Source organism: Globicephala melas, chromosome 8 (assembly GCF_963455315.2).
Source record: "Globicephala melas chromosome 8, mGloMel1.2, whole genome shotgun sequence".
Taxonomy (NCBI): domain Eukaryota; kingdom Metazoa; phylum Chordata; class Mammalia; order Artiodactyla; family Delphinidae; genus Globicephala; species Globicephala melas.
The window spans coordinates 4,563,361-4,591,190 of NC_083321.1; the positions used below are offsets into that span (position 1 = coordinate 4,563,361).

Sequence of the window (27,830 nt, forward strand, 5' to 3'; positions counted from 1 at the left end):
GGCCCCTTCTCCGGTCGGCCTCGCCGGTGCGGGGTGGGGGGTGGCCCCCTAGGCCGGCCTCTCGGGAGCGGCGGGCCCCCCCGGGTGAGATCCCCGGGAGCGGCGGGCCCCCTGGGTCGGCGGCCGGGGCGGGTGGGGGCCGCCGCCCTGACTGGGCCGCGTCGTTGCAGGTGTGCGGTTCCCGCCGGATCCTCCTCGCGCCGGGTGCGGGGCGATGCCCGGGCCCGGGTGCCCCCAGTGGACATGGAAGAGGCCCCTCTGCTGGGCGGCATGTGCAGCCCCGAGGACGAGATGGTGACAGACCTTTTCAGCGCCGAGAGTCAGTTTGTTCCTGAAAACCTTCCCCTGAAAACCCCGGTGTCGGTGAAGCACGAGGCAGACGAGTTCCACGTCTTCAAAGACGCGTACCTGGGCTCCGCGGACCCCAAAGAGCCCCTGCTGCACGCCTTCAACGCCCCGCTCGACGGGGACTGCAAGGGCAAAGTCAAAGTGGAGCTGCTGGTGGATGAGAACGGAGATGAGGAAACGCGCGGGGAGTTCCCGAGTCTTCCCAAGCTCAATCCCCTGGAAGACGCCGTTCTTCCCGCCGCCCAGCAGCCGCAAGCCTACAACCTCTACTTCCTGTCCTCCCTGCTGACCCCGCACAGGAGTCCTGCTGTCGGGCCCCTGGGCACCTGGGCCAGGGAAGGAGCCGCCCACCCCGGCGTCCGCGTGATTCCAGTAAGATCCACGTCGCACAGTACCCCCTGCACCCCTGCCCTAGTGGAGACGGGAGACTTCCTGCTTCTACCAAGATTTTTCTCTTGTCCGTAGCATCCCTGATCGGATTCACTCATTCCCTGCAGGGCGCATCCCTTGCTAAACGCGAGATGCATTATCCAGCCAATCCATTCTACCTGAAGGTGAATTAGGTCCTCGGTCCCTGGTTCAAACCTGGCCTAACCCAGCAGAGATCATACAACAAAAGAGGAGGGAAACAAGTAGATTTTTTTTTTTTTTGCAGCCAGGCATGTGGGAGCTTAGCTCTGTAGCCAGGGATCCCACCTGTGCCCCTTACAGTGCAAGCGCGGAGCCCTAACCACTGGACCACCAGGGAAGTCCCTAGGAAGTTTTAAAAGTGGCTTTAGGAAAGAAACCCTAGTGTCTGTGAAAACAAATGCAGTGGGAGTCTTCACGTGCCCAGCTTTTACATTTTTCCGCTTTAGATTGATAAGGGTTGTAACTCACAGCCAGGACTCACAGTTAGCACTTGTGTTTGGTGAGCCTTGAAATCAAGGTGTTAGGGCTTCCCTCTGCTAATAAGTGGTTGTTCCTCAAGCGTATGTAACATGAATCAGAGTCTCCACGAATTCATGGTAATTGTCGGCCAGCTCTTTGGCTGTGGATAACTACCGGCAATTTTCTGCTTTGTTTGTTTCTCTCTTTATTTTGAACCCGGACACTGGGCAGTGAAAGCACAGAGTCCTAACCACTGGACCGCCAGGGAATTCCCCTTTTCTGCTCTGTTCTTGCTGAAGCTGAACAAATCAGTTTTTAAAGGAAACAAAGGATTGTAAGGACATGTGTACTGGCCCCTCAAAAGGATCTAGTTTGGAAAACTAGATTACTCAGCTGTTAAATCATTTTAGTAAGTCATAAATTAAGCTTTTGTGGAACATTTTTGAATTGGTGTTGAGATGGCTGGAGCCTGACTTTGTTTGCATATCATAAGCCGTAGCAGCAGGAGCTTAGACTTGTTTTCTGGTGTTCTTTGAGCATAATCACTGCTCCTTAGTGCACAGGAAAGGTGGGGAGGAGAGGCTGAGGCCTAGAGAAACCAGAGAGCACACCTAGTCCCACCAGCTTTCAGCTGGTGCAGAGGTCTTCCTCGGAATCTTTTTCAGATGGCTTGAAATGTCAGACACTCCATTTTGCTACCAGACCAAACGTGTGTCCCAGCACCGTTTGCCTGTTGGTTCTCGCACGGCTCCCTTCCTGTACCAAGGGGACTCAGTGAGCATTCACCAGAGCAGGAAAGGAACTAGCTCACGTTAAAATAGTAAATTCTCTTTAAATGTAATTCAATTTTAGCAAAATAAAGGAGAGACTATTTGGATGATATTTCTTTGTTTATTTTGAATTTTTATTGACAATTTCCTAATTCATTAATAAAATGAAAAAGACTTAGCATGGACATGTTTGTCTTTTAAACAGAGTGGAACTATTTTTCAGTAAATATTCAGGGTTAATTGCTAATTTCCTTTTTCTAGAAATTCATTCCCACATATTGACCTCTGTTTATTCTGTAAAAATACGATTTCACTATACTGTAAGTAGTTCAGATATCAGTTGCATGGAGCTGAGGAATTGATATATTTACTGCATAAGTATTTGTTAATTACAGGGAGATAAGTTAAATCTAAACTTTGATGATGTGGGACTTCCCTGGTGGTCCAGTGGGTAAGACTCTGTGCTCCCAATGCAGGGGGCCTGGGTTCCATCCATGCTTGGGGAACTAGATCTCACATGCCTGCCGAAACTAAAGGTTCCAACGCCACAACAAAGATCCCGCGTGCTGCAACTAAGACCCGACACAGCCAAAATAAATAAATAAATAAATAATTTTTAAAAATAAAAATAAACTTTGATGATGTGTACATGACAAATTCCCCAAAGCAGAAAGCAGAGGAAAATTGAAAACTTTCTACGTTTCTATAAAATTTGAAATATCTAAATAAAGTTATAACTTGAAATATAGCTAAACTTTCCTCTGTCTTTTGAAACATTTATACCTAGATGCTAGTCTGCTGTGCTAAGGGATTTGGCAGTCCATGAAAACTATTAATTGTTTAGATCCCAGATTTTAAGTTAGACGATCTCCAAGTTTGGAGTCAACACCCACACTTTGAAAGATAGTTGTCTGTGCTGTGATTTTATATGAGGTCTTCAGAAAGTTATCACAGAATCACTCTTCTTTGAAGGACTTTATGACCTGCCTCCTGGCCTCTGGGGAAGCTCACCTGTACTCTCTAATAGGCAGTCTGGGCAGGTGGAGGTTAAGGGGGGGAGGGAGAGATGATGTGAGTGCAGGTTGACTGCTGCTTCCCAATCCTCCGCACATTATCAAATCTTAAAAAGAAGCACCCTGATTTTAAAACACTTAAATCTAAAGGTTATTATTTTTTTAATCATCGAGACTTTTTAGTTTTTTAAATTCTGTTGATTTTCAGTAACATCATTGGTATCTCTCCGTATTTTTGGTAATTTTGCCGGTGTGTCACTGAGTCGTTGCAGAGGATAGCTTAAAAACAAAGTTAAAGTTGGCAGTTATTCCCTACCGTCACTGTTTTCATGTTAATTATTGTCCTACCATTCAGTTAGGGAAGTGCTACTATTTACTTATAAACATTACTCTAAATACATTGTAAGTTACAATATAAATATTACTGAAACATCAGCAAGGATGTCAGGCTTCTTGATGGAAAAGCCAAACAATAGACTAGAACATTAATACAGCCTAGTGAGTGTGCTCCGAAAGCGGCCATAGAGGAGCAGCATTTCACGCGGTTTTAAGGAAGGTCCCATGAGGCAGCAGCCCCTTTGGAGTAGGGGGCTGTCGAGGAGCTCAAGGGGCAGCTGACCAACTGCAGAGTCTTCTCAAGCTACTTATACTGTGTTTTTGAAGCCGCAAGAGGGCCACGTTAAAATCACATCTCCACACCTCGTGGGCAGATGGTCCTTGTCCTCGGGGTCCTTGATCCCCAGTGAGGCTGGTCAGAGGACTTGTCACCCCATCTTGCTGCCCCAGAGAGAGAATAATAGTTGGGGAGAGAGGACATTAAGGGTAAGGCTGCTCTTTACTTAAAAAATGTAACTTCTAGGGGGCTTCCCTGGTGGCGCAGTGGTTGAGAGTCCACCTGCCGATGCGGGGGGCACGGGTTTGTGACCTGGTCAGGGAGGATACCACGTGCCGCGGGGCGGCTGGGCCCGTGAGCCATGGCCGCTGAGCCTGCGCGTCCGGAGCCTGCGCGTCCCGAGCCTGTGCTCCGCGGCGGGAGAGGCCGCGGCAATAGGAGGCCCGCGTACCGCAAAAAAAAAAAAAAAAAAAAAAAAGTAACTTCTGCAAAGAATTTTCTGTATTATGCAACTGTAAAGTACAACGTCCAAAATGTGATTTCTAAAATAACGTTTGCTTTTTTAGGTTGAAATCAAGGAAGCAGGTGGTACTATCGCAAGTAACAATCTGGAGGAAGCAACTTTTCAGAGCCTTCCGGCCCAGGAGTCCTGTTGCAAGTTCCCAACAGCACAAGAAGCAGAGGATGCCTCTGGGGGCTCTCATAAGAAAGACTCTAACCCAATGGTAATTATGCCAAAGAAAATGTGTCTGACTAACATATCAAATGTTTGACCCTTACCATTACTAAGTCAACAGTAATATATTTTCAGTCATTATTTTTCATTCTGTTTACTTGTCGTATCAGCATTTTTGGTTGTCTTATCTATGAAAAGAGGGATATAATTAGAGCCTTTGTAATGTTTCTGTCACGTCTAAGATTCTCATTTCTACTTGATCTTAGCAAATCAAACAGAGATTAGGACACCGCTCTCTTTGTTAAGGAGAGAAGCCATAAGTGACATCAGTCCGTGCAGACCAGCGGTTGGCCCAGGAACGGGGCAGCTGGCTGAGCTGCATGGTTTGGCATGTTGCTGGGATGGTGAAGCTCCCGTTCTGTGGCTGCAGCACAGAGGCTGCTTTCCTTCCTGCCTGCCTCCAAATTCCTGATACTAACATGCATGTAAGATAGGTAATCAGTAACATTTGTGGTTTATGCGATATTTTTGCATGTTTGTAATTTCATGTAATCCTCTATCAACTCTGTAGGGTATGCATTGTTTTTATCTACGTTTTATGGATAAGAAAACAGAGATGTTACATAGTCGTCTTGTAAGTGGTACGTTGAGGACTCCAGGTCTCGGTGTCATGAGGACTGGGAAGTGGGGGGAGCTAGGGAGCCCAGCCCCAAGCTTTATTTTAGCGGAGCCCGGAGAACCAACATCTGCCGTCCCCCCATCAGCTCCTTATTCTGATAAAGGAGGCCTTAGCCCTAAGGCATATACTTTAACTAGAAAATACTGGAAAATGAGCTTAGCTGTGGCATACACCAGTACTCGCCTCTGTCCATGGTTCTCAGGCCCATGCGTTCTGAGAGCAGAGCTGTTCCAGGACACCTGGAGCAGGTGAGCAGGATGAGAGCTCCTCCAATTCCACCAGCCTCCTGAGTAATGTTAGAAGGCTCCCAGGAGGGACAGGGCAGAGCCCAGAATTGTGCAATAGGCAGAGGTCTGGAAGGTCCACTCTGAGCCTTTCCCCCCAGTTTGTGCACCTGTGTGTCTGTGGCTATAACTTTATCCTCCACATACAAATAAAATTCCAACCAAACATGAATGCTGGCCTCTTATCCACCGTCAGGATGATCTGAAGGTTTGACCCAGTGATCAGCACCTCATTAACGTAGGCTCTGTGTGTGTTATTTTGGTAACATTGATCCTGTATGGTTATTTGGGTTTTCCTGTCTAGGAAACCCCAAGGCAACCTAACAGCAGAAGCCACAGCTTCTCTGGGTATCTGTGGTTTTACCGTCCGAATTAGAAGCTATGTGCAAGCAGAAACAGTGACTTCTCTCACCTTCATGTTCAAGCTGCATCCCTGTGGACAGGGCTGACTGGTGTGGTTGACCGGCCAACTCACCCGGCTCACTGAGGACGTATTTATGGTCGGAGCCCAACTAGGTGATCTTAGGGTTAACCCTTCTAAAGCGCACGTGTAGGAAATGAAATAAGTGGGTATTTTAAAAACACCCCACATGTTAGCTAATAACGTGTGCATGTGGCAGGGAAGAACAGCTGCCGTAAAATTGACGATTATTCTAAGTATCTGGTCAGCTACAGAGATGGAGGCAGGGGGGCAAAGTCCTTCGTATAGTTCACTGGACCTGAATGGGGCCGGGTCTGGATCGGCACACTCTCTCCGTTTACGATGACCACGGAGCACGTGGACAGGTGACGGAAGCTCGGGCTCACAGTCACCTGTTCCCTACCCTAAACCTCAAGGGCCAGACACCCGCAGAGAAAGGCGTGAGCAGGAACTTCTCTTAACACACTAAGCACATCTCACAAGACATTTCCCAGGGGTTTTGCCCTGTGGTACCTCCAGAGAGCACGTTATTGCAGGGTAGGAAACTGAGAACATGTCTATAGTTAACCGCTTTCCATGAAAACTTAAATTCTGGATTAAAACTGTGTTCTCAGATTTAAGTTTACTTAGGTTCATATTACTGGATATCTTTTGAAAAATGAAACCTGATCATTATTTTTCATTTTAGGTGATATATCAGTTGAAAGGGGGTACACAAATGCTGTGTATAGACAATTGTGGCACAAGAGAACTAAAAGCACTTCATTTGGTTCCTCAGTATCAAGACCAAAATAATTATCTACAGTCAGGTACAAAGTAAATTAATAGAAAAATATGTCATATATCACATGGAAGTTGGTAAGTGACTATGTTTGGCTTTGTATAGAGAGTAAAAGTGAAATTGGCAGTGAGGCAATTTGGCAATCCCCATAGCCCATATGAGTGAGCTAAGAATAGAAAAAAATATCTTTAGAGATTAATTTATGTGCATTGTACTGACAATCTCAAATTCTTGGATAGCTTTCCTCTCCTTCTGCTAGTTGCAGAGAGCTTTGTGATCCTACCAGGTGACTACTTGTACCCATGAGTGCTGTGGATAGAGGTACCTGGGTTGAAACATCAAGCTTTCGCAGATTGGGCGGCGGGTTGACTGTTCAGATGTGGTAAAAACTGCATATGTTTCAATGTAAACGTTTTCATGTAGTCACTGAGAACTGCCACCCTGCTTTAATCACCATGAGTTCTGAAATGACTATATCAAATGCTGATTTATCTGCCATTCAGTTACTCAGAATCGTCTTTAAACTGGTGCGATAGTAATAAATGATCTATAAGTACTTGATTACCATCAAATGACTTAGGAATGATTAAAGAAAGGCCAAATGACACAGTTTTAGGATTGTGTTTACAAAGGTTAGACATTAATACTTGAAAACTGGGCCCCTATGTGTACTGTATACATAATTGCGTTACTCTAAAGCTTGGCCTAACCAGAGCCTCTCATTATCAGATGATTCACGGACCTTGTCAATAATTTAAATCAGTATTACATCCAAATGTCATATCAACGGGCCTTTGGAGCCCAGTGCAAAAAGAAAGAGTGTGACTCCCATTCCATCCCGGTGGTCTCTTTATCCGGGGACAGGGAACATGCCTTTCAGACATTTACTTTTCTATGGTGCAGAGCGCCTTCAGGAGCGCTTTGCGGCACACCAGCCACGGCTTCTCCGGCTCCGTTCCCTGCGGGTCAGAGCTGCATCTGCTCCTCTACAGGCAGAGAAGGGTTCTTTCCTAATTCCCTTCCTTCTGGAACACAACAAAATCCTAATGCCTTTAGATCACCTACAGAAGGAAGATTTACATAATGCTCTCCAAGCCTATTTCCTTGTCATGTCATCATAACTGCCCCCCCAGCCCAGTCTCCTTTGTTTTGCTGTGCACACATTAAATATCACCATAAAATAAATGCATTCTGTTACCGAAGTCTTAAGGTTACATCATTCAAAGAATGCACAAGCCTGGAGCAGGAAATGTGTTCAGCTGCTGGGCAATCAGGAGACTAAGACACATTTCTCTGGCCACTTTGACTCAAACATAGAGTTTCACAGGGACCTTAGTGTCTCAGGGATGTTTTGCACGGCACCCTGAGGCCAAAGAATACCTATCGGTTCCAGTCTTAAGTAGTTTGGTCCCAGTAGCCTAATAAGTATTTACATCCTGATTAGTTAGTAACCATTTGAAGAAGAGTGCAGGTAAATTGAAAGTAGTTCATGTGGCGTCCTACAGATGGTGCTGTGCTCTCCTTGAAAATGTGACATGCCTAGCGCGTCCCTGGTGAGTTCGGGGCAGCACTGGAGGGCACCGTAGCGCACAGCTTGGGAACCTGGGCACTGACAGCATTTTTTAGCATAGCTATCCCTGGAAGCTCGAGTGAAGTAGCATTATGACAAAGAAAAGGGTGTAATAAGTAAAAACAACAACAAAAAAACCCAAAAACATTGACCAGAAAGGTTTTATAGAAAACATAAATAGGATCAAGATAAGTGGCAATGACTTTGCACATGTCCAACTCAGGATACATGGTCATTTTTGTACTTTCTTCCATGTGCAAGTGGGAGAGGAACAATATATGCTATCAATTAATTGTAATTGTCTTCCTTACAGATGTCCCTAAACCCATGACTACTTTAGTAGGAAGATTTTTGCCAGTACCAGCAAATTTAAATCTCATTACACAACAAGTGAGTCATTGTTTTAATAAAAAAAAATACAATAGGGGGCTTCCCTGGTGGCGCAGTGGTTGAGAGTCCGCCTGCCGATGCAGGGGACACGGGTTCGTGCCCCGGTCCGGGAAGATTCCGCATGCCGCGGAGCGGCTGGGCCCGTGAGCCATGGCCGCTGAGCCTGCACTTCCGGAGCCTGTGCTCCGCAACGGGAGAGGCCACAACAGTGAGAGGCCCGCGTACCGCAAAAAAAAAAAAAAAAAAAGTTTAAAACGCTTTTATGATTACACCATAATATGCATAGATTAAATATAATTATAAGAAAAATGTGCTCTTTTCCTTAAGTCTTGTTTTTTTTTTAATTTTTCAGTTTTGACAGTCTAGGGTTGTATTTTTTTAAATTAATTAATGTATTTATTATTTATTTTTGGCTACGTTGGGTCTTCGTGGCTGCGCGCGGGCTTTCTCTAGTTGCGGCGAGCGGGGGGCTACTCTTCGCTGCGGTGCGCGGGCTTCTCATTGCTGTGGCTCATTGCGCAGAGGTGGCATTTAAAGCCACGAGACTAGAGGAGATCTCTGAGGCAGTGGGTATAAATAGAGTGAAATATTTGCTGAGTGAGTAAATAAATACTTCTCGAATGAAGTATTTATTAGCCAGGAGGGGCAAGGAGTTAATCAGGGCCGGAGATGAGTGTCAGCCTGATGCTATGAGCGCCTGATGCAAGTCTCTGTTGATGCTGCACGTAGGCCTCTACCTCCTTGCCTCCTCCACACCACCCGTCTTGTTTTGCTAATGATTTCAGCCCCAGTCAGCAAGGCACACGTTGGACTTGCTTTTCTACCACTGAACTTGTGCACTGAAAGGCCCCTTTGGACCATAGTCTCCCTCTTTCTGCCCCTCCCCTCTTTTCCTTGGCTGTGTTTAGACCTACCTCATTTTGGCTCCTCTGACCTCTTATCCAGTGTGGACCTTGGGGTAATTATTTTAGCAATGCCTTTGCTGCAACCCTAGAACCCCGGCTTCCTTGCCAAACCCCGATTCTGTATATTCTTCAGCTCTTTGCTACTCAAAGTGCGTGCGCTGTGTGGACCAGGAGCGTGGGCATCACTAGGAAGCTTGTTAGAAATGCAGGATCTCGGGCTCCACCCCAGACTCACTGACACAGAAACTGCATTTTAGCAAGATCCCCAGGGGACATGACGGGGAAGCACCCTCTTAGGTTTTATTTCTTCCATCCTAGGCAGTTCGACATTGCCGAGGAAAGTCATGGATTCTAGTATAAAGCTGCCCTAGATTTACCACCTATGTAGTACTGAAAAGACATCTCTCTTTCTCTGCTTTACTTTGGGGCTAAACAAGCAAAGGAGAAAAAGAGCAATTGTATCTGGTTTATGCAAAGAATTGTCTCAACCCCAAGGACTGTGAAATCCTTTCTTCAAAAGAATGCAAAACTTTGGACTGCCACCTGGAGATGTTGGCCCAATAATTAGGTGTCTGGGTGACTGCAAAGGAAACAGTTGCAGTAACCTGTGAACACTTCCCTCCAGTAAAGTGAGTGAGAGGAGAGCAGAGCCCCCCAGCTCTCGGCCAGACCCAACAGGGCAGGTCCTGGGGGTGACTTCTCAGTGGGACTCGGGGTTTGGGGTGGGGGTCGGATTTGTAATGAAGGAGTTGGACCCAGAGCGGTTTCTCAGTGTCTTCAGGCCCCAACAGGGATTACACACTATTTAAAAACAGGCAGAAGAGAGAAAAGAAGGAAGATGAATAAAATGTGTTTTTCTAAGACCATGCTTTTTCTTTCTTTCTTTCTTTTTTGGCCTCACGCTTGTGGGATCTTAGTTTCCCAACCAGGGATTGAACCCAGGCCCTCGGCAGTGAAAGCACGGAGTCCTAAGTCCTAATTCCCTGGACCGCCAGGGAATTCCAAGACTGTGCTTCTTAAATAAAGCTTATTTTTAAATTTCAAGTTTTCAGGGACAAGGATAGGATGTTTAACTGTGATATATACAAATAATCTCAAAACCTAAATTTATTCAACACTTTAAATTTCTTCAAGCTTCTGATAAGAAGAAAATTAGGTCAGTGTTGATTATGCTACCCTTTCCTTTCCCTGTGAGCCATGCTAATGGATAATATAAAGGAAAATGAGAATGGAGAAAGCAAAGGACATGGATGATGCAGAGATTATGACATTGCTTTTGAATTTGTTAAAATTGACTACAAAATTTTTTATGACTAGATGAAAAAGTAATGGTTGCCAATGAGACTTCAGATGTCAAGATCTCTTGTGTTGTACTAAGAATATAATAATAATTAAAGAACATTTTTAGCTTACAGAAATTTGTAGTTGAATTTATTTCACAGTTGGTAGTTCATCAAAATGAAAAAGATGCCCATTGCAATGTCGCCGGCCAGCCCACTGACAGCTGTGTGTACTGCTTGCCAGCTTGTGGATGGCCCGGCCCAGAATCCACAGCGCACTTCTGTCTCTGTCCACAGTCAGGGCTTTCTCACCCCAGGGCATCCTGTGGTCAGGCGGGGTGAGATGACTGGGCTGGGCTCCTCCCACTTCTGCTGAAAAGCCTCGGCTGGAACCTGCTCAGGTGTTAGCAGAATCATGGTGGTAATAAGGCCTGGATGAATGTAAAGGGATTGTGATGTAAACCTCTAGAAGAAAAAGAATCATTTTTATCTGTACCTAGGGGCTGACGGGAATAAACTCAAAATGTATACTAATTCAAATCATGCTTGCCTTTGACTTTACACAGCTTGATAATGGAGCCTTACCATCCGTAGTCAACGGGTCTGCTTTCCTTTTGGGATCAACTCCTCCAGGACCACCAAAAATGACTTCGGCTAGGTAAGGATTAAAAGCAATCAATTGTCACTTACTTTAATGTAAGAGTTTAAGAGGCTCTTGGGTACATTTGTGATTTTTTTCCTGAGTTTTAAAATTAGTTTTACCTGAAAACCTTTATGACTTCTAAAATATGATGTTTATATTCAGCAGTGCACTAACAGTGTTGCTGCGCATGTCTGGTTTGTGGCTGCTGGAAAGACTGGTCTGTAACCTCCATTTGCTTCCACTCTCCGTCCACCGTCCGCTGTCATTGTTTCAGAGACTTGCTGCCGTTCCTAGCTCTGTCTTGAGTTCACGTTGATCTAAACTTAGCTGCCGTTTCTTTTTTGCTGTCATCAGCATAAGTAATGGTGTGGCAGTCACTTAATGTCACTTAATGTCGACGGCAGTCTTTATGTGCCTTTATGGCTGCCTCTGCCCGCTGCCTTCCCTGTTCTGTCAGTTCACGTTCAATGGCAGGGGCCGAGGCACACAGTCTCCAGGTGGACGTGGCTGCTCTTATCTGGGGCTTCGTCTTGCCATTTTAAAGTCATGTCTATAATTGTAACTAATTAAACTAACCAAGCCGGTTGAAACTCTTTGTTGAGTTAAAGAGTAACATTCATGTGCTATTAGTAGATGGGGCAGCCCTTTCTGTTCACGGAACCCTTTCGTTGGTGATGGAGATCAGTCTCTTCCTGCCTTCCGAAGTTTTGGGGCACACAGCCTAATGCAGATGTACATCTGAGGACCCGAAAGAAGTCAGGGCAGGCAATTTAGGAAACGTAGACTGTAGCCTCTGGAGCCTCCGGGCTCCTGAAGTGTCCACCATCAGGCACATCCCCACCGCGGCGCTGCTGAGTGTGAGGACGGTTGTCCGGGGCAGTGTGAGAGGCTCAGGTGGAGTTCTGGAGACTGGCTGGGATTCAGTCGACACTCCACCTCCGCGACGTCGCTGAAGAGTGTCGGTTGCTCGTGTGACTTGCTGCTTCGGTCTTAGCTGTTGGTTGCGGAGCTGGTCAATGACTCGCACTTAATTTGATGGACTAAGACTATAGGAGCCTTTCTCCTGCCTCCACTCTTGCGCCATGGATCAGCGAGGGTATGGCTGCTGTCGCTGTAATTGGTTCTAGAATCACGGCTCTTAATGTTTCTGGACAAAACAACTCTGTGGGCAGCCTCTAGATTCTAATGCTATGTAATACTGCCAGCATAGTGTTACACCATGTACCCAGGGCGTTACTGTCCTGAAGATACTCACTTCATCTTTCTTGTCATCTGGGAGCATCTGGCCAACAGTATTGCACCACTATGTGCTTTAGCGTGTCTAGCGCATTCAAGGGAATTTGGTGTTTCTAACACTTTAGTTCAAGTGTGTGCTCTCAGAGCTACAGTGCCATTTGAGGTTTCTCTGTGTTGCAGCTGGTACACGTTTCCACAGAGGAGCAGTAGTGAGGAAGTTTTCACTGCAGTGTATTTCTCCTTTTTCCCACCCTCCCCCTGCCTTCTTCCCAGTCTCTACTAGGTTTTCTCTAGTGTGAAGGAATTATGCAGGTCATAAAATATTTTTCAATTATAAATGATGTGCCAGGAACAACATGAGCTTTGTTTTTGTATTTTTTTGCTGCAAATAATTACTTGATGTCACACCACTGAACCAGCCAGATGATTTTCATCTCAACATCCATGGTACTGACGGTGTGCTGGAATCTCTACCAATTTATTATTTGTGGTGAGGGAGCTGTCAGAAAACTGTTTGCTGCCTGTCTCATTCTGTATGAGTTCCCAACCACAACTAATTGGCTAGACCTCTTTATCTCTTTGTTAGGCTTTTTTTTTTTTTTTTTTTTTAAACTTCCACGAGATAAGAGGGTCAAGCTAGGTCTGAAGACATCAGAAAGGAAATTCTGTCAGCCCAATACTGTTTAAACGTTCTAAAATAGTAGATGACGTAAAAGCAGGCCAGCTTGGGCCTTACGGCCAGCAGTCCATATGGGTGAATTCACCCAATCGTCATTCTTTAGAGATAGGTGGTGAACTGGCTAACTTATTAACTACCTTATCATATGAATAAAAATTCACGTCCTGTCACTCTGCATAGCTTTAATAATCTGATTATCAGTCAGGCGTTAATGTGAATTTTGTTACATCATTGAGGCCTTTATTTTTGGTGACATAATGAACATTATAATATGCAAGAGTCCGCTTCTCTGGAAATTTTTTCTTAAAGATAAGGTCATATCTCAACTGTGGTACAGTTTATTTATAATACTTTTCTGAGGCAGAGTTGTCCAGATCTCTTCTAACCCTTTACTCTTCAGATTGGCAAAAAGAGTAGTCAAACATTATTAGAGCCATGGAAGTTTTTTCCCAGTTTAGTCCATTACAAGGAACTTGTCCCTTTACTGTCCCCTCAGGCGCTCTGTGCTCATCCCTGATGTGGTGTCTTTGCTCATGCTGTTATTTCAACTGAAACATCCTTTTGTTGAATAACAAAAAACTTCACACCCTTGAAAGTCAATGTCAAGTTCTACTTCTTACAGAAGTAGTTTGTTTTGTTTTTACATCTCTATTAAACTGCCCCTGAATTTTGTGTCATTTACAATCAGTATCATATAATTTGATAGTTGATTATATAATATCTTCTGTTCTCTAATTTTTCAATTGTATATATCATCTCATGTCCCAAATTATTTGGTGGATTCCTCTAGAACAGTCACTGTAACTTTAAAAATATATATATTTTTTGGTGTTCCCCTGAAGCTCTTATGACAGTCCTGGCCACGTGGTGATCTCTTAGTCAGTGCCTGTTGGCATCTTTCTGACACTGTAGGTACTCAGTGAATTGTCCTCTCTGCTTCCACAATTGTGGCGGGTCACCACTGGAGTGTCTCCATGGACCTCCACCTCATTCTTAAAGAGAAGAGTTTTGGTTCCTCTGGACAGGTAGTGCCAGGCCACCCCGTGCCCCATTTTAGAGGCAGGGCTGAGGGCAAGAGCAGTGAAGTCTGTGCGTATGTCCCCTTCCCCTGAACAGCCCATGTGTGATCCAGGGTGGGTGGGCCAGGAGCAGTGTAGCCAGATCTGCCACCTCCAGGCACCCATGAGAATAGAAGGCTGCAACTCTCCTCTCTCTAAAGGAGAGAACTAGACTAGACGAAGAATAAATAAATATAGCATTCAGTAACATAGTATGGGGACATTATTTTAAAAACGAGAGACATCTCCAGAAGAAGGAACACTTAGCAGCTCACCCAGGAGTCAGTTACCATTTGCTGTTTCAAATGAGGGAGGACGGGGTCACGAAACAGAAGCAGAGCCGGTGAGAAGAGTGGCGGAGCCCTGATGAGCGAAGCAGCCAGAGCAGAGGGGAGGGTGGGCTGAGCTGAGGCTTAGACCGACCTCAGCCCTGACTGGAGACGGTTGTGTTTGTGAGGGCACGGAGCACAGGCCGAGGGTAGTTCCCGTGCTCCGTGGGGTGACAGGGGACTGTCAGCAAGCCCTGTGTGTGCCAAGTACTGTAGCAGCTCCTGTAGGAAACCCGAGACCAGGATGTGTCCCTGCCCGGAAGCAGCCAGTGGTTGCAGAGGCGAAGCCTGCACACGCCGTCTCGGGGAGCAGGTGGCCGAACTCGAGGGAGGGAGGGAGGGAGAGCCCCAGTCACAGACGGGGTTTTGACACGTGTGCTCCTTCTCGTCCCCAGATCTACCCACCGCCTCACGTGGCCAACATCCCAAGTCCCCTCAGAAGCAACACTTCTAAGCAGCCCTTGGGAACTTGTCCCGGTTTCTTAACCCACAGCCGCCTCTCAGGTTTAGCCGCCTCCAACGCACACTCATCTCTCCTCCTCCTTCACCCTTGGAGATGGCTTCTAGGCTAATCCCCAAAGGAATGGTGAGGAGGGAGGTCCCCAATGCCCACATGACACATTCAAAACACGCTTTGATACTGGTGGTAATCCTAGTTGGACAGCTCTAACAATGTGAACAGCCGTTTATCTGTTAGTCTTTAATTCATACTTTTCGTTAGTGTTCTGATTTTGGAAAATACAGAAAATAAAACTAAAAAGCTATTTGGTGTGGGGAGCCACACACAGTAGAGGTTTAAACAGATCAGTGGAAGAAACTCGGGGAAGGCTTCTTGGGGAGCAGACAGCGATAGGGTCCCTGGACGTGCAGCTGGACCTGGCCAGGCTCGCGCCCCCACGTGTGAATGTGCGTGCCACACCCCCTCCTGATCAGGCACCGATAAATAACACCTGTAACTCTCTGGTGTTGAGATTTTCAGTATTCGTTCAAAAACACCAGATGCTTATCTAATTCTCTTTTTAAAGAGTAATGATCTGAATACATTTTCTTTTTTAATCTTTATAGAGTAACTGTTAGTTCATGGGACACAGAGTCTAAAAAGCCATGTAACTGTACCAAATCACAGTGTCTGAAATTGTAAGTAATCCCAAATCCTTCATTATTAAATAGAAATAAGGTTGTTTAGAAGTCAGTAAGTGGAGCAGAGTCCAGACAGACCTGAATGGCTAGTAGCGTGTAGGTTACAGTTGAGACTCAACAGCTGGGTCCTGACGCTCCTTGTAAACCAGAGCAACAAGAAGCCACACGTTCTGCATAAGCCTGGTTGGGATCTTTTGGTGTTATCTTGACCAACTAACCTAGGAAAGGACCTCAAGTGGTGTGATTTTCTTGGATTTAGGTTTACCTTGTTTAGCGCCCCAGACAAGTGCTAAACACGGCATCCTTGTTGAGCATTAACTGTAACATTTCCACCTCCTAGTTTTTAAAAGTTTGATGCATTGGTTTACTCTATATTGAATTCCTCTTAGAAACATTCTCCCCCAGGGGTGCCAGCTCGCTGGAGGCTCGCTCAGCAGCGTGGTAGGGCAGGTTGTGAAGCAGAATCATGGGCCGGGGTGGGTGGTGTGGCTGAAATAGGAAGCGGACCAGCCACCCCGACTGACGGCACCGTGCGCTCGAGCCGCCGTCCCCACCCTGTCACGCGGAGACTCTTACTGGTGTGGTCTGCCGCTCTCAGCCTCTGCTCCGGGCTGCTGCCTTCTGCCCTGAGTGCCTGCCTAGCTTTGTTACGTGGTGGAACGGGAGATGCCGCCTCGCCCGATGTCTAACAACCCTAGCCACCATCTCCACGTGATTTTTCCGTTGCAGAGCTTCTGCTGAAGTCACTGAGAGCTCCAGTGATGGGACAGTGATGTGGGGGTGCAGACGTGGCTAAAAATCCAGAAGTCCATGAAACTTGGTTCACAAAACAAAATGGAGAAAAAATCTGATTTTTTAAAGTTAATGTTGAAATCTAGGGTTGACTGTATGTGAATACTGAGCTGTCATTGGTTTAGTCTGTGAATGCGAGGCCTGTACCTGTCTGAACGTTGGAAACGCCACGAGACCACTGATCAGGAGCTCTAAAAATGCAGCTGGGTGAGGAGGAAGGAGAGCAGAGGGCAAAGCCCGGACCACACGACACTGTCAAGCCGGAGTGGCCGGCCCAGATGGAAGTTCTGATGCGGTGGAGGACCAGGTGGTAGAGTCTAGAGTGGACAGAGCCGGGGGTGGGCGCGGCTTCCTGTGCACAGGGGCTGCCAAGCTGCTGGCTGGGCTGGCGACTGGGGAGCCTGTGAATAACCCATGAAGCCTAGAGCAAGGTGTAGACTATGACGGGGACGGAATGAGGTAACTCTTAAGGACGTGGAGATAAGATGAGTCTCCAGGAAGGGTTTAACTTATTGATTACCTCATAATGGAAAAGCCCAAGAAAGAGCTTCCTGCCTAGAGGCAGCTTTCCAGATTAATCGGTGACTTGACACACTAAAGAAAGAATTTATCATCACAAGGGGGCTCGGTCAGCACTGGAACAAAGGAAAAGGAGGCTCAGAGCGTTTCCAGTGCTGTCCAGGGAAGGGAGGCAGTGTCGCTGGGGGCCACGGGTGCGGCCTTCTCCAGAGACGTGCTGTGTGCTGTGTGCCGTGTGCCGGGGGGCTTGCACCCTCCCGTTGTGCCCCGTGACTCTGCGCCTCTGTTAGCACACTCAGCGCCGCCGTTTAGCTTCCTCAGTAGCTCCATCCTGAGGAGCAGGGGGCCCTGGGTAGAGGCTGCAAACGTTATGGGCACCGGAGGGGTTATTTCCACCATAAATTAACACACAGCATTCTGAGCAGTGCATCGCGGTTTGGTTGTTATCAGTCTGTCACTGAGAAACCAACTATCTCTGGAAATACTGCTTTTGGAGAGGCCAAGGAATGGGCAAATGTACCCCCGCGGAGCTTCTTGGAGAGACCCGTGAACTGGTGCTGGCGGCAACACCACTCTGTCTCTCAGTGTGCCACAGGCACTCGCACTGGAGCGAGTCAGGGGTGGGTTCACCGTTGCCTGCTTCGCCACCAGGCTTCACTGCTTCGCTAGCAAGCATCACCACTGGCTTCCTTTAGCTCTTTACTCCCCGCAGCTAAGCCACGTTCAAGGCAATGGAATCTAATTTTCTTGGAGTGCATTTGTCCTACTTTATTTGGGAGTCTCTCCTGGATAAAGGTTAAGAATGATTACTACTAATTGGCCATTAATAAAGAGAAAAACACATTATTGTATTTTTTAGAAATCAAAGTGATACATACACGTGGGTAAAAATCAGTGACTATATCTGATTATGATGGAAAGTCCTAGTACCCTGCTCCACCTCTCCCCACTCTCTGGACTCCTCCCTAGAAGCTACCATTTTAGTGACTTCTGTTTTCAGGCTTTCTGAAGTTTGCTTCTGCGTCTGGAAAGGTTATCTATTGCCTTCTTGCTGTGGGCGAGGAGGGGCCCACTCTGCACTCACCTCCTTTGCTAGAGCCGCTCTTTGTCGTGCCTTTGCTGATTATGCTCGAAACCTGAAATCATGTGCTCCAACCTTTTGTTGTTGTTGTTCCATTAGCCAAAAAAAGCTGAGAATTATTTTTAAATGATGAAGTTAATCTGTATAATTAAAATGGTGTTGATGTAAACTTAATTAAAAGGTAGATAAATGTTTTGTGATTATTTTATTGAAAATTTATCGATTATTAAAAATTGATTTTAAGATTTTATAAGTAGTTCATGTCTACCTTTCCATCACTGTGGGAAATGATTTTCTTAATAATTTTTATGCATTTTAAACATTGATTTACTGCATCATGATTAGGTTATTAAAACACTGATTTGTAACCCACTTTTGTATCAGGATGTTTTTTGATACAGGCAGTGACATGTGTTAAGTTCTGAACCTTTGGACAATAATTTCATAGAGTGATAAGGAACCCTCTGCAGTGGAGTGGAGAAAGGGCTCTTCTCTTTCACGAGCACGCTGAAGGAAGGAATTGGCTTTATGTTATGAGTATAGGGTTTTTCCATGGCAGTTTTAATTAGCCCTTTCATGTATCGACTTTAAAGAAATCCAAACTCAATTTTTTAAGCATCTTCCATTCCAACTCAATTTTTGCTGAGATACTGGGTGGAACTTGTTGGGAGAAGTTATACTATCTAATTTTTCACCCTAATCAAATCTAAATCAAGATTTTAATCATAGATTGGGTAGTCTCCAATATTGCTTCTTCAAATGGCCTTTGCCTCTGCCTCAGGTTAATTGGATTAATTAATTAACTAGAATGAATTAACCAGAATTCTGTGGAGTAGAAGGTCAAATCTGGATGGTCATTTTTTTATAGTCTCTTGTTCCTTACTTATACTTTTGATCCCTTCTTTTATATTTTAGAATAATAAATACTTGATTTCTATTCTATAGCTTATAATTCTAATACTAAAGTCTCTGCTTATCTGATTCTGGTGTTTGTTTCTTCTCTCGATCTTTCACTCATTATGGCTTGTTACCTCATGTATTTTGTGATTTTCTGTGTGTGTGTGTGTGAGAGAGAGAGAGAGAGAGAGAGAGAGAGAGAGAGAGAATTATAATCACTGGAACTTTATATGTGGGAATTCTTTGAGGTTGGCTTGAGAGTACATTTCTTCAGAGAAAGTTTGAGTTTGTTTCTACTTGGGACTTGGTGGCCCCTTCAATTTGGACAACCTAAAATTTTTGGCTAAGACTTTTTTTTTTAGGCCACACAGTTAATATGAATTCAGGTCTCAAACCCAAGTGAGCCCCCTCCTCTCAAGCCAAGGCACACATGCATTTTTCTTGCCCTTTCTTTTGCAGGGCATTTTTCCTAGTTCATTCTTCCACTGGGTACAGACCTTCTACCGTTCCAGCTTTATGTGTAGATCTTGGAGCTGATCCCACGCCTTGAGCATTAATGTATGTAAATATATTAAATATACGTAAACACACGTGTGAGTGTACAAAGCACCTAGAGCGATGGCCGGCATATTGTAGATGTTCTGTTTGCCATGATTATGGTTGTTGTCGTCCCCCGCTCTTCCTCCCTGTAACAGTTAAAGCCAAAGCCTTTGGTTGTTGGGATCAGCGGAGCCCTGAGATAGCTGCAGGCTTCGCTTCAGCTTACCCCGCTGAGTGTTTGCTTCTCTTTCAGTTTTTGGTCTCTGAGGCATTTCTTTAATTTTTTTTACCAGCTCAAATATGCATCTAAAGCGTTTCAAATATTTATTCCAATGTTTTCAAGTGTTCCTAGCTGGGGATTTGTCAGGGTGCCAATGAATGAAGAGTGAGTTTCGAATATATATCATCTCAAATCTTTTCAAACACTACAGCTAATTCTAGGATACAATGTGCTTGTGAGAAGTGACTGTACCACGGGGTATCGCAGGTATTTTCTTGACAGTATTACCACCTTCTCGTTAAGTGACAGAGTAAGATTACCCACAGAGTGCTGGAATGTTGCCAGCCTGCCAGCACTGAAACAGTCTGTACCTCAAGGACAGCATCTTTAACAGATGGTGCTCCCTTGGTATTTCACAGCCAAGAGAGGGGCCACCAAACCTCAAGTGATGGCTGTAGATGTGGTTTCCTGGGCAATAGTGAGAGTAGACTGAAGAAGGGGGACAGCACGAATACCTTGTACGAGAATACCTAGACTGCAGATGGCACGGTGACAGAGCCTAAACTCACAGGAATGAGGCATGCCCTGAAAGACCACCATCCACTCTCATTCATCAAGCTGCAGGCAGTCAGATTTCCTTCCACTGAAGACTTGGAACCCTTACCTCTGTCTTGACTGACCCACCAAGCGGGGGAGCCTGAGACCAGAGAGGGTGATGCTTTTCCAGCTCTCTTCTTGTGGCTGCCACTATCGCTGTTACCAACAGGAGCAGACCAGTCTGAGCCTACTAGGAGAGGACAGCAATTCTGCGTGGAGGGGAAGCCCACATGAGTAGTAGAAGGGAGTGGAAGTTTGGCTGGGGGCCAAGGTGTATATCCCGGCCCTAGACATGGGTTTTCAACCCTGTCTGACCCTCATTCTAACCCCAAGAGGGAGCACGACCGTAAGTCTTATGACAAGGAGGACTGTGTCTTATTTATGACTGTATCACCAGTGTCTAGCGAGAGGTCGATGTCTACTGGGCCCTCGATACGTATGGCTGAAGGTGAGCAGTGACTTTTGATGAACAGAAGTTTTAAATTTAATGTAGTCAAAATTATCACGTGTCTTTATTAGTTTTTTTACGTGTCTTTATTATTATTGCCTTTTTGTGCCCTGTTTAAGAAATCTGTCCATATCCCAAGGTTACACAGATGTGTCATTAGACTATTTCCAAAAGTTTTAAAGGTTTGCTTTTTGTCATTGAGGCCTTATTGCACCTGAAATGGATTTTTCTGAGTGGCATTAGGTAGGAATCTAATTTTTTTCCCACAGGTACAATTAATTTTCTAGCACCACTTCTTGCAGAACCGTAATATGGTCCCCCACGAACTGCAGTGTGTTCCCTGTCAGCTGTCGAGGTCTGAAGTACACGTGTGGGTGTGGTTCTGGGTTCTTAATCCTGCTCCTTGCGTGGATCCCGCTTCTTAGTTGTAGTGATTCGCCTGTGAATTTCCTCCACCTTTGTATTTAAACAGTCATCTTGCCTGCAGAGAAGGACCATGGTATCTTTCCTATCTCATCCTTTTCCTTGCCTTATAGTCTTAGCTCGGACCTCAGCGCGGTGATGAAGGGAAGTGCTGGTGCTGGCATCGCCTTGCTCCTGATTTTAATAGAAACACTCCTAAAATTCCCTTACCCTGCCCGAAATAAGATATTTGCTGGAGGTTTTTGAGAGATGCTCTGTAGTAGGTAGAAGACATGCTTAGACACTATTTCAAAGACTCTAAATGACAACCATTTCAGGGCTCTGGGGCAGCTGATCAGTATCAGTGTCTCCACCTCCTTTATCAGCTGCTCTGCCATCCTCAGGTGAGTGGTTCGGTTCTGTGGGCTAAGAAGGCTGCCCCAGCTGCCACCCTCACATTTGCATTCCACCCACTGGGGAAGAAGAAGAGGAGGGCGAAGGCACACTCCTTACCTTCCAAGGCGTAACCAGAAACTGCCACAGTCACTTGCACTCGTATCCCTTTGGCCAGAACCTAGTCATGTGGTCAGACCATACCGGGTAGGAAGCTGGGAAGCGGAGTGGAAATTGAGCGGAGTTGACCACATGCTCAACCAGAGTTGCTGGCAAGGGGCAGAGTAAGGGGAGGGTGGGTCCTTCTCTGCCACATGCCCACTTCGAGCTAAGGAAGTGTCCTTCTATGCCTGGTTTCCTAAGAGGTTTTCTTTTTAAATTCTTATTATAAATGAGTGGTGATTTTATCAAAGCCTTTTTGCCTGCATTCATTGAAATGATCAGATTGTTTTCCTCTTTTAATCTTACAGTTTGATCTATTACAACATTTTCTAATGGTCATCCACCCTTGTAGACCAGGGATTAAACCCAATTTGATCATGATGTACTAATGTTATCTTTTGTATGTACTGCAAGATTTAGTTTTCAATATGTTGCTTGGGATTTTTGTATCTTTTTCATGAGTGAGATAGATCTGTACTTTTCCTTTCTCATATTTTCTTTGGTTTTTGTTTTAGTGCTGAATTGCCTAATAAAATGCATTAGCAGTCTTGCCCATTCCCACTGGACTCTCTTCTTTTTCTCTAGCCTCTGAAAAGGTTTGGGCAAAGTAGGACTTACTAGTTCTCTGAAGTTGGATTAAACTTTGTGCGTAAAGCTTTCTGGGCTGGCGTCTTTGGGGGCTGGAGTGGAGATATGAGATGGATTACTCATTCATTTTATTTAGTACTTATTGCTCTCTCTAAGTTTGTGTTTCTTTTTGAGTTCATTTTGTTATTTTATTTTTTCTTGAAAATTGTTGATTTCTTTAAATTTTCAAGTCTATTAATATATCCCTGTTCATATATTCTTTTATTATTTTAAAAATTATCTCTGTATCTGTAGTTATAGCCTTTAACTTTTTCTAATTTTAATTTCTGCTATTGTTTATCTGTACCTTTTCTCCTCCTCAGTCAGTCTCATGAGAGGTTTGTCTGTTTTGTCAGTCATTTCAGAGCACCAACTTTTGGTTTTACTGATTTTCTTGCTAGTCTTTCTTTTTTTTTTTTTTACATCTTTATTGGAGTATAATTGCTTTACAATGGTGTGTTAGTTTCTGCTTTACAACAAAATGAATCAGTTATACATATACATATGTTCCCATATCTCTTCCCTCTTGCGTCTCCCTCCCTCCCACCCCCACATCCCACCCCTCCAGGCGGTCACTTCTTGCTAGTCTTTCTGTTTCCTATTTCAGAAATACAGTGACTTTTACTCTTTACTATTTTCTCCCTCATACCTTTATTATTTTACTCTCTTGTTTTACTAGCTTTTTGTGTTAAATGCTTATTTATTTCCAGTCTTTTTTGATTTTTGAGGAAATGCATGTAAAACTATAAACTGCCTGTAGGTACTGCTCTGCTGCATCCTCCAAGAGTTATGTGTTACTTTCATTGTCATTCACTCAAAATATTTTGTAATTTTCATTATAATGTTCTCTTCACCTCCTGACTTATTTAGGTGTACATTTCAAAGTATCCAGACATGTATGTATGCATATATGTGTATGTATATATATTTTTTAAGCAACATTTTTGTTGTTAATTTTTATGTTTAATTATAATGTGGTAAGATAATATGGTCTATATGATATCAATGCTTTGAAATTAATGAAGACTTCCTTATGACTTAATGTTTGATCGATTTTTAAAATATTCTATATTAACTTAAAAATGTATATTCTCTATTTGTTAGATACATTTACTATCCATTAGCTCCAGTTTGTTAATTTTGTTTTTTAAATCTGCTAAATGCTTATTAAATTTTGAGTGATTTATCTGTTTTTGATAGAAGTGCATTAAGACCTCTCACTGTGATTGTGAATTTGCTTATTTTTCCCTTATAATTCCATTTTGGTTTGTATATTTTGAGTCTATAGTGAAGGGTTATACAAATTCGTGATTGTTATATCTTTTTTGTGAATTATTCCAACGACTGTTAAATATATCTCTGTAACCTATTGCTTTTTGCTTTATATTTGGTTTTTTTTTGGGTTTCATATTAATGTTGCTATACCACATTTTCTTTGGTTAGTATTAGCAGGTTGTGCTCATAACATCCCTTTATGTTCATACTTTCTGTGTGGTAGTTATGTTTTAGGTGTGTCTCCTGTAATCTAAATATAGTTGGCTTTTTAAAAAGCAAATCTAATAATCCATGTTTTAATAGACTTTAAAAATCCATTTGCATTCTTTGTCTTATTATTGGTATACGTGGAATTATTTGTACCACCTTTTTTTGAAGGCTTTTTTTTTTAACATCTTTATTGGAGTGTAAATGCTTTACAAGCGTGTGTTAGTTTCTGCTTTATAATGAAGTGAATCAGCTATACATATACATATGTCCCCATATCTCCTCCCTCTTGCGTCTCCCTCTGAAGTCTTAAAGTTTATTTATTGAAGTTCTTTTCTTTCCCCAGTAAAATGGCAGCATTTCACGCATGCTCTCTGCACATTTTGCTTTTTAAAATCGTGGTAAAATATGCAAAACATGAAATTTACCATTTTAACCATTTTTAAATGTATAATTCAGTGGCATTAATCACAGTCACGATGCTGTGCAACCATCACCATCATCCCACATGGAAACTCTGCCCACATCAAGTAGCTTTCCATTACCCCCTTGCCCCAACCCCTGGTAACCTCTGCTGTACTTTCTGTCTCTTAGTTTTCATATTCCAGGCACCTCATGTAAGTGGTTTCAAACAATATTTGTCCTTTTGAGTCTGGCTTCTTTCACTAACATGATGTTTTCAGGGTTCACCCATGTTGTAGCATGTATCAGTACTTTATTTTTTTTCAGGCTAAATAATATTCCACTGTATGTACAGACCACGCGTGTTTATCCGTTCGTCTGTTGATGGACACTTGGGTTGTTTCTGCCTTTTGACTGTTGTGAATAATGCTGCCTATGAGCATGGGTGTGTAAGTATCTGCTTGAGTCCCTGCTTTCATTTCTTTGGGTGTATACCTAGAAGTGGCATTGCTAGATTATACGGTAATTCTATGTTTAACTTTTTCAGGAAACACCTTACGGGTTTTCACAGTGACTGCACCATTTTACATTCCCACCAGAAATACACAATACCACTTTTGTGTTTTCTGATTACCGCTTTTTCTTTGCTTCTTTTTGCCTGATATATGTTTTAGGAAATTAGCCCTAACGGCAAAGTGGAGGAAGTTGAAAGTTAAGAGGCTGTCACAACAGTATAGACAAAAGATGCTGATGACCTGAACTAGGGCAGAGATGGTAGCAACGAAGAAAAAATCCACAGATTTAAGAGACATTTCAAACATGTGCATTGTAGCATTTTCTCCACTCATCGTTTATTCTTTCCACAAAGTATTTTTGAATGCCTGTGATTTCAGGAATAGGGAAGACAGAAATGAGCAAGAGAGTTATGGTCGCTGCCCTCTCAGCAGTCACAGTCTAGTGGGGGAGACAGACATGAATAAAACAATCACACACGTGGAGGTCATGGTGGAAAGGAGCAGCAATGGGCAGAGGGCGACGGGGGGAGCTGACCAGGTATGACAGCCAGGAAAGCTTCCCAGAGGACAAGAGCGGTGTTGGATGAGGGGGCAGAGGTAGATTGAAAGTGGAAGGAAGTGGGGAATGTGGTTCTGGAGCATAATAGTGTCACACGCTGCTGAGAAGTAAATGCAGGGAAGAGGTCCTTGCCTTTCTGGTTAAGGAGGTGGTTTGAGAGTTAGGGGGATGGAGAAGACGGTCCAAGCACAGTAGGTTAAAGAAAGAATAGGAGATGAGGAAGGATAAGCAGCAAGCGTAGAAACCCTTTCTTGATGTTTGGGGAAGAAGAAAATGAGTGTTCGGTGATACACAGCTACAAATCTTCAACATAAAGTTTTAAAAAGTAGAGGGGACAGAGTTAATAAATAAAAGCACCCAGCAAGGTGTGGGTGCAAGAAAAGAAATATGCCTAGCTTGGACCTTGGTGAGTAAGCGTAGTTTGACTAGGTATAAAATTCTAGATTGTCAGTTTTTCTCTCAGTGCTTCGAAGGTATTATTCTACTGTTTTCCACTATTTCTAACATGAAGTGAGTGGTTAGTCTAGGTAATGTCTTTTCTTCTGGTCTTTTTACAATTTTGTCTTCAATTTTTCTTTTTATTTGCCTTTTTGGGGTTCATTAGGTTTCTGAAATCTGAGGATCCACAACTTTCAACAGTTCTGGAAAACTCAGAGATATCCTCACTCCAAATATACCTGTCTTCCCTTTTCTCTTTTCTGTCCTTCTGTAATGCTAAGCAGACATACGTGAGCCCCTGTAACTAGCGACCATTTCTTTTAATCTCTCTTCCATATTTTTAACTTTTTTGTCTTTTTATGCTGAATCTGGATCTAATTTCTTTATCTTTCAGTTTATCCTTTCTGACTTTTCATTTAGTTATTATTTTTATCCAGCTCACATGCACATAAAGAGCCAAATAGTTATACAAGGCTTATGACAAAAAAATGTAGTTCCCTGACAATTGTTCCTTATTTTCTGATCCCCAAGAACTTTTAGCCCTTAACCAAATCTTTTAATATTTGCCTCCATAAATCTAAATAACGTGCTTGTGTTGCTACTTCTTGGCTTTTCAGTTTGGGCATGATCTCTTGTATTTGTGCCATGAAAGATGTGGATTTAGCTCTCTTCCCTCTTGCTACTCACACGTAACCCCCCTCCCAACACACACATGTCCTGTTCCCAGACATCAGATGTACTTGGTTGGATCAGTAGTATTCACTTTTTATGACTATGAAAACACTACTCACTGCTGAGCCTTGATTAATTTTCTTCCTGCACTTCTTTACCTTTTCCCTTGAGTCAATACTCAGTTTTCTAATGTACCTAACACTAACTTAACCCTTAACTCTCCTCCGCTTGTGTAACTGTTCTCTCAACGTGCTCCAACACACTAGGTACTCAGTGAATTGGTCTGGAGGAAGCCTTTCCTGCAGCCGTCACCGCCCTGCTCTTGGGTGGTTGGTTTCCAGGCCTGCTGCACAGTTCTCTTGGACCCTCCCTCCAGCATCAGGCCCAGGGTTCCCTTTGCTTCTTCCTCAGGTTTGAGCCCCTGGCTCCTGGATTCCATTATCTTCCTCATTTGATTCACTGCATCATTTTGGTGCAGCATGTCCTCCAGTAGCTTCCCGAGCAAGAGTGATGGGAGAGAATGTTTTCAGACCGTATGTGTCTAAAGATGTCGTGGTCTGTCCTCTCACTGACATGATCATTTTGGATGGACAATGGGATTTCCACCTTCAACTAGTGGAATTTTCCTTTAAAATTTTGAAGGCTTTGCTGCATTTTCTTCTAGATTCCAGTATTGCTGTGAACTTTTTTCTTGCCCTTTGTATGAAACCTATTTTATTCTTTCTAGAACCTTGTGGAGCTTCTCTTTGCGCCCCGTGCTCTGAAATTTGGTGAGAGGTGTCTTGTTCTGGCCATTTGGCAGTCCCTTTCACTCTGGGAACCCATGCCCCTTAGCGCTGGGAAATGTTCTTGACTTACTTTCTCCCCTTCATTCTTAAAATTCTGTCTTTCTGGAACCCTTATTTTTTACATAAGTGTTGGACCCTCTGATGCTCCTCTACATTCTTCTTTCTCCTATTGTTTTCTACTTTTTTGTATGTGTGTTCTGTTTTCTTATCTTCTGTTAAGTTTTTCATCCCTGTGATTACTTTTTTATTTTACATAATGTATCTTTTGTACTCTGAGTGTTTTTTAGCATTGTGTTCTTGTTTCCTGGATACAATAACTTTTCTTAATCTTTCCAAGGCTATTGATACCCCCTTGTCCCCCGCCCCCTTTTCTTTTCCCTTCAGAGTCTGTTTCTTTAGGCCTCTGTCTTTCATATTGGATGAGTCCCTAAAATGTCTGCAGATCTTGGCCTGCCACTCTGCTCATGGTTAAGAGCAAGGCAGAAGGGAGGGGGCTCTTGGTACGTTGGTGGGAGCTTGCTCCCTGTGGCTCCACCGTAGGGTGATCTTACCAAGCCACTTATCGGGGGATCTCAACGTCAGACTCTCTATATTTTCTCTTGGGCTAGTGG

The 27,830-nt window shown here is 44.0% G+C and overlaps 1 protein-coding gene across 1 annotated transcript in view; it reads left to right on the forward strand.

The window, feature by feature from the left end:
* Positions 1 to 243: 243 nt before the first annotated feature.
* Positions 244 to 27,830, forward strand: part of TESMIN (testis expressed metallothionein like protein) — a 37,167-nt gene continuing 9,580 nt past the window's right edge. The window contains exons 1-5 of the mRNA XM_070046228.1: positions 244 to 720; positions 4,181 to 4,339; positions 6,363 to 6,483; positions 8,339 to 8,415; positions 11,167 to 11,258. Of these exons, the coding sequence (XP_069902329.1) occupies positions 244 to 720; positions 4,181 to 4,339; positions 6,363 to 6,483; positions 8,339 to 8,415; positions 11,167 to 11,258 (926 nt within the window). The remainder of the gene's footprint in view (positions 721 to 4,180; positions 4,340 to 6,362; positions 6,484 to 8,338; positions 8,416 to 11,166; positions 11,259 to 27,830) is intronic.